Below are 13,486 nucleotides of genomic sequence, written 5' to 3'. Positions count from 1 at the left end.
TATTTCTGGCCTAAAGCTGCCGTATGCAAGCGCCAAGTATGAATTCAGATAGATGTTTTTCCCACTGTCACAAATAGGCTTCACTCCAGGCATTGTTTTTGAGACAGCCATGACGCACTTTGATATATCAAGAAGACCAAAAAAAACCCCAACCCTAATAAGTTCCAGAAAAGTTACGCAAACACATCTCACCTGCTGCTCCTGTCTTCATACACACACCTAACTGAGCCCATGGGCTAGCATGAAGCATCTAATGTAGTACTGGTACTGGATGTATTGCACGGATGGCTCGGAGAACCGATAATCCTACTGGGTGAAGGGGACACTGGAAAATGCTCAGCGTTAATCCAGTTCTCTAAAATCTGGATGAGCAAAATTGAATTAAATCACAGTAATTCGATTCCATTGTCTCTAAATTAATTCGTCGCAAGAGGACATAGTCTGAGGCTGACCAAGAGAAGAGCTATCTATTCAACAGGTATTATGGGTCAAACCAAAAAGAGATTGCTAAATGTTCTGAGTGTTGCCCCATGTGGGGATATTACACGCTACGCAGTTATTACCCTCCAGTAGAAGTTGTGCGGCGGAGCACAGCTGCAGATGATTAAAGACACCACTGCCAGCATCTGACAGCAGAATGTCAGTGTCAAAATTCAATTTGAATTGATTAAATAAGGGATGGCAACACTTTTGTTTTATGGATGGCAGCACTTCAGTCGCTTTAGATGCTCTGCTTTCAGAAATAAAATTCCTTCCCTCCCTGCTATGTTTGTTGGGGTGTTTTCAGTTGGATTGCAGTCATTTCTCCAGTCAATCAATTAAGCCAGGATTTGCCACTGTGTCTAAGAATCAGCCACAAAAGAGCTGGTATGGTTCCCTGGTGCTTGGCCAAAAGGCTTCAGTGGGAGCAAGACATCAGGCAGCTTAATCTGACTTCCACCACTGGCACAAGGTTTAATGGATGTTAGGGCAGCAGAGAAATCGTGTTCTGTGGTGTTCAGCTCCTGCTCTCTCAATGGCCCCATACGCGCTGCCTTTCTCTCCGTGCCAAAAACGCAGGGGTGGCTGACAGCAGAGCCAGCGGAGCTACCTGTGCCAGCAACGGCTCCACACAGGGCAGGCGCTGCAGCCTGTTTAAGCTTGCTTTGTGCTCTGTAAATATATTTATCTCTATAGGCCTTGTAGTGCTACGCTGCCTGAGCAACTTGATGCATTGAGAAAAGCCTCCCCTAAGTTAAATGGCAGTGAGTTACTCAGAGATACGAGATTTTACAGTCTTAGGCCTTAAATGCTGACTTCAGGCCAGAGCTGCAGCAGGTATAAATCACTGCAGGTAATTTTCACCAGCTGAAATTCTGGCTCTAAGCCCATGAGTCATGTTATTTTTTTCACATTGTAAATTCTTGCTGTTTCTTAGCTATATTGCTTTAGCACTTTGGGGCACTTGTCAGGAGCCAGGACCCCATCGTTCTTGTCACCCTTCGAACAGAGATGCAAAAGACCCTTCTTGCCCCAGAGTGTTTGCAGTTTAAATAACATGCAAACCTGTGTACAATCATTTCAGCTTTCTCCACATCCCTTATTGCAATCAAGTTTTTCCTCTTATCCTGCTGGAAACATATAAGAACACAAATTCTTTGCCCAGGTTGATATTTTTAAGTAAAAAATTTACACTTTGCTGTATATTATCTCTAAGTGGCATTTTAAGCCTGGAATTTGTTGGAGCCAGCAGCAGTGTGGGACATGGTCTTTAGTAATTGAAGTGAAATGTCCAAAGTTTCTTCTCCTTTGTGATACCTGATTTGAGACATATCAAAAAGAGATTTTGGACCCAAGTTGAGCCTAAAGTGAGGGGAATCTTAACAGTGGCTGAATATTTCATCTCTTTTGTATAGTGTTGTATTTAGTTATTGTTGTATTACTTCCATTTCAGTTGTAATGTACCTTCCAGCTTCAGAGAGCTCTGGTTAGCATCTCTGGAATTATTGCTATTGCCTTTAATTACTCTGGAAGGGGTTTTAAAGTAATAAAACTACAACTTTTTAGAGTTAATGTAATGCTAGAAAATTCCTTTCCATCACAGTCCTACCTGGCTGCTTAGAAGAATAATGTAGTGGCATACAGATCTCCAGTGTACTGTGTGATGGCCTCAACAGATCAGAATATCAGAGGGTCTATGTGTTTTATGGGTATATCATACTGACAAGCTGCTCTTTACTTCCATGATCTCTCTCACTGTTTTTTTTTTGTGCTAGTCAGGAGAAGACATGCACAAGAGTTTTCTGTGTCCCCTTTTTTCATTGCTGAATGAGCTTTATCCTCAGGCAGACCTTGCTGGGCTACATCATCAGACTGTGTAGTCACTGGAGCACAAATTAACAACAAATAAATACATCTTGGCTTTTTTTTTTTTTTTTTTTTTTTTTTTTTCTAGATACTACCATAGCCATTGACAATGACCATTTCTAAATAATTCTTACTCTGCCCTAATCACTTGTTCATTGCTTTTTGTCAAAGCCCTTGAAAGAGGTTTAGTGAAGGCTCTGAAGAAGCTGGATGACTATCTGAGAACCCCTCTGCCAGAGGAGATTGATGCAAACAGTACTGAAGAGGAGAAAGTGTCTAAACGCAAGTTTCTGGATGGAGATGACCTGACACTTGCCGACTGCAACCTTCTGCCCAAACTCCATGTTGTCAAGGTAAAAGTTATGATTTGATGGTCAAAGAAGCCTTATCAGATAATGTGCCCTTTTCTGACAGGTGTGAGCTAAAGCCAACATGTATTTCAGCAGAGGCATCTTACGTCCTGTAAGAGCAGAGCTGGAAACACAATTTTGCTCCTCAGTATTTCCTATAGGTTAACTTAACTAACTTTGTAATTTAGTATCTACATGGGGAAATTGTCCCATCACTAATTAGTGGCAAAGACAATATTAAGATCTAAGTATCCCATCTCTTTATTTTAACTCTGCTGCAAGTAACAGCTTATTTCCTATTAATTAGTTCCCATTATTCTTAAGAGAGATGTCAAAACTTTAGTCAGTTCCCACTCATTTGTAACTTAAGAGCAGCAGTCCATCTTTTTGGGGAATATTTGTTCCATCTGATATTTCACACAGAGAAGTTAACAAATCAAAGTCACTGCTGAGGTCCAGGACTTAAGATGTACAGTGGTCACTGGTATAGTGCAAGTGGTGTACATCATCTTGGCTTCTAAATGTTGCATTTATTTATCAGTTTACATGTTTCTTTAGAATAAAGCAAGTACCTGGCAGACCTTGGCAAGCAAGAAAGCTAGGAATTAAAGCCAAGTCATGCATCTAATTTGGCTCCATAAGCCAAAACATAAACTGAGCCTGGGAGCTGACTCCACACATGCAAAAAAAAAAGCAAAAAAGCAAAAAAAAAAGAAGCAAAAAAAAAAGCACATAAGCCACCAAGTAAGAAATGTGATAATATCCTCACAAGTTTAGCTCTTTCGTTGGCTCATCTTCATTGGTGACGTTAGAGACAGACAATGCAAAATGAACGTGTGGCCTCTTACTTGTTCCTGTCTCCTTGGGGTGAAATGAAAGATGTCAAAAGAGAATGAAAATATTTCTCAGACAAGCATAGCCATAGGATATTGCCTGAAAAGCATTTTACAGATGGAAAAAAGGGTAAATTATTAAGTCTTTTTCATCTGACGGAAGATATGTGCTGGAAATTGTGAAAATCCTGACTTAAGTTGCCCAGCAGGTTTTATCATCCCCATGTGTGTTTGAAGCATCATTGAAGGCAAGAATGCTTAACTAAATGCAGTTTAGGACAGGATTTGGACTTGCAAATACCAAGTGGATCCTGGTAATAAAAACAAATCACAGTCATTTCTGAGAACATGACTGTCCTAAGAAATCTGAGATGGAAAACAGCTCTACCATGTGCTTCAAAAATAAAGGGGAACTCTGTCGCACATATGTATGTAATTTATGCCCAAGAACAATTTTATACTGTCAGAAAAATTAGAGATTGGAAGCACTCATTAAATCAGCTAATCCATCCCTTCCTATCAGCTAGTTCATTCTGTCACCACAGGATTATTCTATATGGTATATTCTTACAGGAAAACTGAAATATCCCAATCCAGCAAGCTCCTTAACCAACCAACTCGCCTTAAGCACAGATTAGTCCCATTGACTTCAATAGGACTATACAGGTGCTTAAAATTAAGTTTGCACTTAACTATTTTCCTGAATAAGGGCCTGAGTGTTGTTAGAAATCGAAAATTTCCCTTGATAGACAATTTCCTAGTCTAACAAGTCTTGAAATAACCATTTCCCCCCACCAGTTTATCCTAATACTCCTGTTTCTAATGTCTGCTAAATCATCTTGGTTTCTCAATCGTGGTACCCATACCACCCTGAATTTTTCCTTTGAATGAACACAGATACAGCCTTCCAACAGCTGTAGATGGTTACATCCTCTGACACCATTAGCTAGGCAAAATATATTACTTATAACAAAAATGGAAATGCAATATAAATATAATATTATGTCAAATATAAATATAATAGTTAACATGAAAATATATCATTATATATATATATTATATAATTGCTACTAATGCCTTTCTCTTAAATCTATCCTGCTTTTTATGAGTCAGCTAATCAGCTCTTATGTGATGTCTCAGCTTTAAGTGATGTACACAAGACTGGTAAAAACCACCAAAAAACAATATGGTATAAAATTAGTGAAATTCAGTTACCATAAAAGTCATAATCTGGTAACAGTAGCCAGGCCACTGATTTAGAGTTTCATTAGGCCAAGTAGTATCCTTGCAAGAAAGGGGAGAGCCAACACTCACTTTTCAGGCTTTTCTAAGCCCAAGTCTTTAAGCATTTATTTCTGTTGCCAAGAAAGAGTAAGAAGCTCTCTAAAAGCAGGAATCTGGAGATATATCACTAGCAAGATGATTTTTTTTCCCCTCTTTTATCTTTGGTTTAGATTGTTGCAAAGAAATACCGCAACTTTGAGTTCCCAGCAGAGATGACAGGGCTGTGGCGGTACCTGAAGAACGCGTATGCCAGGGATGAATTCACCAACACCTGTGCAGCAGACAAAGAAATTGAGCAAGCCTACGCAGACGTGGCCAAGCGGCTCAGCAAGTCCTAACTGACCTCAGTGGTGGCTCAACATCCCCTTTTACAGACTCTTCTCTTTGTTGCCTTAACATATACTTTATCATTACGCTATCTGGTTGGCATCCCTGTGACTTCACCTGTTCAAGTGTATTGGTTAGACAAATCTGCTTCTCCCTGGAGAAAAGAGAAGGCAGCTCTAGTGTGGGGGGTGGAGACCCTTTGAAATCTGAACCTAAGATCTGGCTCAACTAGTATTATTCTCAATCAGTATTGGAAATGAGTCCACCTTACTACTTTCTTGTTTCATGTTGGGGGTATATCACCACCGGTATTTGGAGTTTTAAAGATAGGATATTAGCTGAAATTTCAAGCAAGAGAGTTAGAGACATATAGAACTGGTTCTTCTGCAGGTTATTTTGAGGACGCTTTTTCCCCCAGCGCTATTGAGATCCTTGAGGCAGAAGCAAAATATGAGAGTGAGAGAGAGAGAGAGGGTGGAAAAAAAGATTTTGACCCCAAAGGAGAAATGCTCTTAGAAGATATATTTAAAAAACCTCTCTGAATGCATATTCTGTTTTAGCAGGCCCAAGAGTTTATAGGGTATTTTTAACTTGGCGCAAGAGGGGGAAGCCTGAGTGAATATGTCAGACTTGCAGATACTACTTTGCATAAAATTTGCATGATGCTGTTGGATCTGAATGTCTAAAGCAAAAGAGAGTGAATGAGCAATTGAGCAGGCAGCCCTTGGAAGAGTGGGGCTAGTGCCAAAATGCCCAGTGGATCTGCTAGTTGGTAGAGACACACAGAAGTAGCAATAATAGGGGCAGCACATTGACTCCAACGATAGAGGGAATTGGCACAGCTAACCAAACCACGGAGGATATTGTCATCTTGACTGTATGGTTGCCAGTTCCTTTATAATTGCTATCTTGGGAAACTTGGATAGGCAGGAGAAAGCTGTTGCTGCACATGAATTCCAGGCAGCGGAAGCACTTTCTTCGTGTTGGGCTCCAGATGGGTCACTTTCAAGCGCTCATCATCTCACCCCAGGAGAAGTTTGCTTTGAGAGCCTCAAAAAGGGAAGACTAAAACAGAGAGAGGCACATTCCCAGCCAGAAATTCAGCAAGTATGCTAGCAGAAATCCATGCATGATGCCTTAGTCCCACTCCTCCAGGGTTTACTGATCTGGGTTACACAATTCTGGATTAGGATTGTTTGCTAAAACTGATTATTTTGTTCTGTCGGTAGCATCTGCCTGACACAATCTGCTTTGCACTAGTGATTATTCGCACGCTACTTTAGCAAATACAGAATGACAGCTCTTTTGCATGAAACTCACACACCCCAATATGTACAGCAGCGCACATGGCTCGCGATTTTCAGTTTGGGAGGGATTTATCATTGTTTTCAAAGATAAAATAAATCTGAGCTGTGACCCAATGTGGCTCCCCTTCTGATCAGAGCTGCTAGAGCTGCACTGATTTGAGGGGAACCCCAGTTTGGTGAGCTGTGACTGAGGGGAACCTCGCAGCAGGCTTGTTTGCAGTCAGAGAGCTGGAGGACTGTAGACAGCATGGAAAGCCAGCCTCTGCCGTGTGGTGCTGATGACACTCTGAAGCCATCCTGTTGCTTTGGTGGGATTATTCCACTTTCCACACACACCCAGCTGGGAGCAGAATGTTGCCCGTTGACTGTGAAGATAGTTTGTGGTTGACTATTGTTTCACATGCAGTGGTCAATTTGTTGTGAACTTTCAAAACCTTGGAAGAAAATGCACGAACTCCCAAGTCTTCTCCCAGAATGGGCTATTTTAACAACGGCTGGACTGGAGGGCAAAGGCCTGCACTCTTTAAAATATTGCTGAGGAATCAACTGGCTCAGAGAACACTAATAGCAGCCAGAAAAATCTAATGCGATTAGAAGTGTCTGCACAAGCACATGTGGCTTGTTAAAAACATTTCTTCATGAGATTGGAATTATTTGTGATTTTTTTTTTTTTCGGTGTAAATTAAGGCAATTATTTATTTATTTATTTTAATTGACTCAGTCCTTTCCTCTGTCTTTCTGGTTTTGTTTTCACTCAGCACGCTGGTCAGGATGGCTCTGTCTGCTTAGAAAAGTGTTATTAGCCATGCTCTGCAAATTAGTTTTTAGTGAAAAGTCTTCTATCTGATTAATTGTCACTGGTCTTCTTTTACTTTCACTATGATTTGGTTAGGACCATGCCGATCAACAGCATCTACATTTATCTCGGTTGTCTTTTTCCAGGTTTGTACTTCAATTAGTGGCTTTGCTTAATCACAGTTGCAGTGGATTTTTGAGTGAAGATGCAGAGGCAGATGCAGATTCTTGCTCTGTGCTTATTATATTTAGCTCCTTAAAGAAGGCTGTCCAAACATGCAGCAGATGTATGGCAGGGTAAATGAAGCAGTTCAGGGTCTGTCCTGATTTCTTCCATCTCTGTGAATCTTCACCAATATGCTGAATCCCCTGGCTCTGAAATGTTCTGTGTCTTACTTTAGTTTTGCTAGAAGAGGGCCAAAACACAGTAGATCTCAGCAACTTCAAATTGCATCTGTTTTTAGAAAATATTTCAAAATATATACCAAAAAGCAAAAGAATCTTTCGTAAGATGATTTGCATGTTCTTAAAATCTTTTTAGGATTTCATTATAAAACCTATATATCCCCAAGGTTTACTAATGAATAAGAAAAAAAGTCCTTAAATATGGTCTTTTTTCCAACACCACCCTCCCAAAATCTAGATATAAAGTATTCATGGATATGAGTAAGAATAAGAGGAAAATTAAACAGTTTTCAGCTCAGTGCCCGTTCTGTGTGAATTCAAGTCTCACTCTGCATCCCAACTTTGCATCTTACTCATAGCTCTATTATAGGCTGATCCAAGATTACGGACAGGTTCAGGCATTCCCTGACCTTAGTTTGGGTTTGAAATCCAAGCTCCTGTTTTCAGATCTGTAACTTTCTCTCACCTTTGTGCTTTTTGGCTTTAGCCATAGTCAGAAGCAGGAAATACTGGAAATCCTACATAGAAAAGTGTTTTGCTAAGATTTTTGAGCTCAGTTCTCAAGACTCAGGATCCATCACCAGTGAGATTTTAAAGGGCTCCAGACCCCTTTAGGCAGGGTATTTTTGGTGACCTTCCATTGTAGTTAGAATTATAAGTAATAAATATTAATCATACAGGATTGTATATCTACATTGGCAAGCCAGCATTTCTGAAAAGAATCTAAGTGACAAGACAGACATTGCAGATTTACAATAACTTTGTTCATAAATTTTTTGCAAGATGTAAAGAAAGACATAGTGCAGAGGGGGGAAGAAGCCAACAATATGGATTTAATCATCTACATTTCAGAAATGCAGACCAAATGTCTGTAAAGATGTCCATTTCATCCAAACATTTCTTAGATATTTATTTCAAAGCTCCCTGTTCAGTCAATCCAACACTCCATTCATATTGGATCTAATATTGATTTTTCTTCTATTAGCAGTGGTATGGGAGTGCTAGAGGATCCCATATATTAGTTACTCTTATTTTCTTATTTTCTGTTAGACTAAATTGCCAAGAGGTCATCTTGCTGTGCAGGTAAGACTATTTAAAAGAGTCTGACGTGTTCTGACAAACATTTTTTTTCCAATAGAAAATTCATATAACGATATTGTTTTCTCAGGACTAGTGGGGAATATGGAGCTACAGGTTACCAGCTCTTCTCCTATGTTCAGCTGAAAAGCCACTTCCAGGGAGGAATGACAGCCTGCATCACAAAGAAGCTAGACATCTTTGTTTCCTACAAGAAAGATCAGCTGAATTGCACATAGCATTTATTTTGAATAGAGATTTATTTTGTTTTAATCCCCAGATACCTTTCGTCCTCTCTCAGCCTTGCTCAAAGTCATCTCCAAGTCGGCCATAATAATTCTGCCATTTTCTCAGTGCTAAGAGGCAGGGTGCTCATGGATGGGCACATGGGGAACAGTGTTTCAGTACAACCCATCCGTCTTGGGGGATGAAGTCCAAAGGCCTCTGCTTGCAGCACTGCTCCCACAAGCAGAGAGAGCTCCCTTTCTGCACTGATTAATTTTGGCTAATTAGCTGAGTTTAAGGTATTACAAAAACATAGGCAGTGGAAATCCCACGTCTGTAAAGCCCCAGAAGCACACGGAAACATTCACTTTTTAAAATGAATTTGTGTTTTTTTAAAAAAATATCTCTCCCAAGTCTCATGTCCTCCTCCATGTGTATTCTTTTAAGCATCAGGCAGTTTGCCTTTGTTTATTATTCTGCTAGAAATATTCGTTATTCTTGAATTGGTTTTGATATTAAGAAATATTTTTCCAGTAAGATTTTGCCTTTCTGCTGAATCTTTCATCTCTTCATTAATTTTGATGTCTGCAATGACCTAGTAATTCCAGAGGAGGCAGGAAAGCTGTGAAGCTTATACTTGTTGAGAAGTTGAAGGAGGTAATGGTTTTTTTGGAGAAAACAGTATTAAAAGCATAAAAAAAAAAAAAAAAAAAAAAAAAAAAAAAAAAAAAAAAAAAAAAGAGTGTCTTTTCATCTGGGATACTTTAACCAAGAGTGATAGACTGTTTAGTCTGGAATGTGATTTTCAGCACAGACCTGAGCAAGCCACCATGTTTAAGGTGACATTGCCTAGGGATTTCCCCAGGATGAATGAAGATGTTCCCTCTGAGTCACAAATTTTCCCTTTTCCTTGGCCAGGAGGGATCTATTGGTTTGTACTGACACCAAACTGTGACAGCCCACTAACTCAGTGCTAGGCAGGGAAAAGAGGGGTCCTGTTGCCTTTTTCTTCTAGCACATGTGCAGGTTAAACAGAAAACATTAATCTGTTTTGTTTCCTTGCCCCACATCCCAAGCAACACTCCAGCCCTAGGAAAGCACAGAGACCCCATCCAGCACTGATTTTCAAAGCTTGATCCGTCCATGTTTTAACGTATGATGGAAAGGTCTGAAGAGCCCCGTGTAATTTCTCCGGTGCTCACCACGCAGCGTGACAGGACTCGGCAGCATCTCAGAGACTGCAGCAATCATGTTATTCCCCTGTTGCCCCAAATCATTCCCCTTTCACCATGTACTGGAGAGATGCTAAAGCTCAAAATATTCCAGAGGATGCGCTTGAATGTGGTGTATTTTGAGCTGTGCTCATCAACTAACCTGCTCTGAATGATGACATTGTCGCGGCTCAGCAGGTCGTGCCTCTGCTGCCAACCGGACGACCCATCGCTGCTGGAGCAGCAGCGCTCCGATGGGAAACGCCGCAGCTGTTCAGCCAGCCGTGGTGCAACCACGATGAAAGGATTCAGTGCCACCTTTTCTCCGGCCCAGCTCTCTAGCTGAAGTGTGTTAGCAGCTCAGCTGGGGCCATGATCCAGCGCTAATGAGCATTTCTAGCTTCCAGCGTGTGAATAGAGGCTACTCATGTGTTTAATGTTAAACATGTGCTTGCCTGCTTGCCTGGATAGGGGCCTAAAAGTCATGACAGAAAAGCCTATATTAATGAAGAGCATTATAATTCTCTTTCCTTTGAAATCCAGTGGCAGAATTCCCAGTGGGGGAATTCCCAATAGGAATTCCCAGTAGTGCCCAAGGCTACATAAGCACGAAGATGTTTTAAGCGTGAAGATGTCCTCAGAGAACAGAAAACACTCAAGGAGAAAAGGAAGCAGCAGTGATATATAGAGTCTTCCTACAGAAGCAGGACAGGGCACCCAGCTCTGTCCCGGCGGCAGCTGGAGGGAGGGACACCCCCAGTGCTGTCAGGCTCTGTTCTGGTTTATGGTGGGGAGGTTCGGAGTGAAGCTGGGTCCGGGCCACGCTGGCAGTGTAATGCCAAGGCATGTTCTGCTGTATCTCCAACCACACTCCCTATGGTGGTATCCCACAGTATAACGATGCCTCCATTGTGTCTGCCTCACTCTTATTATGAAGTGGCTTGTCTAAAGAAAACTAAGAAGGGTGGGGGAATTTTTTTTTTTTTTATATATACATGGAGTAAAAACAATCCAAATATGCTTTAATGGTTCTCAACATGATACTGTCAGTTCTCACCACAGGGTGGAATTTGTTGGTGGAAATTAAATTAAATTAAATTAAAACAGAAAAACTTGGCTTTTGCTAATGGGTACTACTGGGAGCCCTAAAAGCAGTTTGCAGTGTAGAACCATAGCAGGAGCGAACATCCTTTAATTCCCAGAATCACTTGGATTTCACAGGGTCATTCTGCTACACTGCTGAGAAGTTGCTCTTTCCCTGTCTCCCTAGGTCTATTAAATCTGAAGAATTTGGGAAATGGCTACGGGCACCACATTAATCTTTTTCTTTTTCACTTTTTTTTTTTTTTTTTTTTTTTTTTCCGCCCCTTCATTAAATTGACTACTTTAGTTTGGAAGTAAGCGATAAGTAAACAGAATTTGCAAACAGCTGAGTTCTCTACTTTTTCATTAAGGAAGTTTTTAAGAGCTTTCAGGAAATGAGAGGTTATCCCCAGCTTTGGGAATAAACTATGGTATAAAATATAGAGAGAAATGTGATTCTGATTAAATAATTTAAGCAAGAAGATTATGGTTTGTTTTAAGGAGCATGCTTTGGACTAAACAAACAGAATACTCCAGAAATTGCAATAGGGATTTCAGACTCTGTTCCAATCTCCTTTTATTTTAAATTACTGATTGTACAACATAGAAACTGTATGTATATATATTCACCTTATTTAACTGCATTATTTAATTCAATAATGCTGTGTTGGGATGGAAGGTGGCATAAAGAGGAAAACTTAGACTCTTGAAACAGCACTATTATTTCTGTGTCTTTGATTTTGTTCCCACTGGAATAAACAAGAGCTGCACCATTTACTCGTGTAGAAGCAGGATCTCAGTTCACAGGTCCGGATAGTTTCGCAGTCTCTTTGGAGGACGGGGTAATTTGCTGTTTAGCAATCCGAGTCTTTCAGTGCATTTCGGAAGGCGTCCAGGACCGTCCTTGGGTGAACGGATAGCGTTGCTTGTGAAGGACCACAGTGAATCCCCTGCTGTTATAAAATGAGATTAAGCCATCATGAGACATGGACTGGCTAACCCTGAACCAGACACGTTTGCCTGCAGCGCAGCCGCTAAATTGGTCTGACATCAGGAACCGCAGCGTAAGAGCTTGGCCTCAGAAGTGAGTCAAAGCAGCATCTTTGTCACCAGTCATTTTCTATTTATAACGACACAGATCTATTTTATAATCACGGGGAGGCACAACAGGAGTGGGCTTTGTTCTGCCTAAATCTCATTTCTTGTGCGGGTGCGTTTAAACACAGCCTTTGGCCCCTTGCCGCACACCACACACACCCAAGGCGGGCAATTCTGGCACAACAATGCACACCCTGTCGTGCTTGAATGCTCAAAGACTTTGAGCTGAAGCAATAAACTCCTGCTAAATGGCTTAAAAATGTTCCCTTAAGTGTGCTGAGCTGCCACGCTGCCTCACTTCTTGATTCCAATGCCATTTTATGTCCAAGCCTTGGGTTTCAAATAAACCAGGAGTATGTTGCATTGTTTAGTGCTGGAAATTACTGGGCATTATTAACCATAAGAAATTGGGGTAAAAACCCCACCCCAAGCCCCAATCGAACCCTCTTTCCTAGTGCAAAACTGATTGCACATGAACATGACTCTCTTTTTCGGAGGCTGTGAATACATTCCCCATAGCTGCTCGCTTCGCTTTCTGGAGAATGGGTCCTCTTCTGTGCAAATCCTCAGAACTATGATGGTAAAAGCCCCTTTTTTTCTCTCTCTCTCTTTTTTTTTTTTTTTTTTTTTAATTTTAATTTGAAGAGTCCTAATCTATATTGCCTAGAAACTTATGAACTAACGATCAATAGATCTATTTTTATAGTCTGACTGTTCTCAGTTCTAAAGCCTGAAGATCAAAACCAAGTTGCATAGTGTGATTTAGGGGTGAAAGGAAATCCTGACTGATTTGAGGCACAATCCTGGTTACTTTGAGGTGGGTGTGAGGTTGAAAGAGAAGAAGGGGAGCCCACTGTACTGTCCTTCCACTGAGGGAGGATAGCAGGAGACAGTCTGGAAGTCCTAAGAGCTATATGGGCAAGTTTCCCATCTTCAGTGTGAAAGAAACCTGTACAGAGACCTGAATGGCCCTAAAATGACCCGCAGTGGCTTAAAAATTGCAATGACATTAAAAAGAAAAATTTGGGATGTGAACAATGACATGATGATCTGGCACAACACCTCTTCATTTGAAAGGACACTTGAATTTTTGAGCACTGGCCCAGACCCAAGTTCAAGACTGGATTTTCTCCTCCAAAATGTCA

General features: G+C 40.8%; 1 protein-coding gene across 2 annotated transcripts in view; it reads left to right on the top strand.

Moving 5' to 3' along the window:
- CLIC5 (chloride intracellular channel 5) overlaps positions 1 to 9,340 on the top strand; it is a 78,704-nt gene extending 69,364 nt beyond the window's left edge. For both annotated transcript variants that reach the window (XM_026845493.1, XM_026845494.1), the window contains exons 5-6: positions 2,518 to 2,699; positions 4,984 to 9,340. In XM_026845493.1, the coding sequence (XP_026701294.1) occupies positions 2,518 to 2,699; positions 4,984 to 5,151 (350 nt within the window). In that variant the 3' untranslated portion in view covers positions 5,152 to 9,340. The remainder of the gene's footprint in view (positions 1 to 2,517; positions 2,700 to 4,983) is intronic.
- Positions 9,341 to 13,486: the final 4,146 nt, after the last annotated feature.

Source organism: Athene cunicularia (genome assembly GCF_003259725.1).
Source record: "Athene cunicularia isolate RWA chromosome 3 unlocalized genomic scaffold, athCun1 chr3_part1, whole genome shotgun sequence".
In the NCBI taxonomy this organism is placed as follows: Eukaryota; Metazoa; Chordata; class Aves; order Strigiformes; family Strigidae; genus Athene; species Athene cunicularia.
Note: the sequence above shows the minus strand (reverse complement) of the source record. Positions and strands in the feature narration are given on the sequence as shown.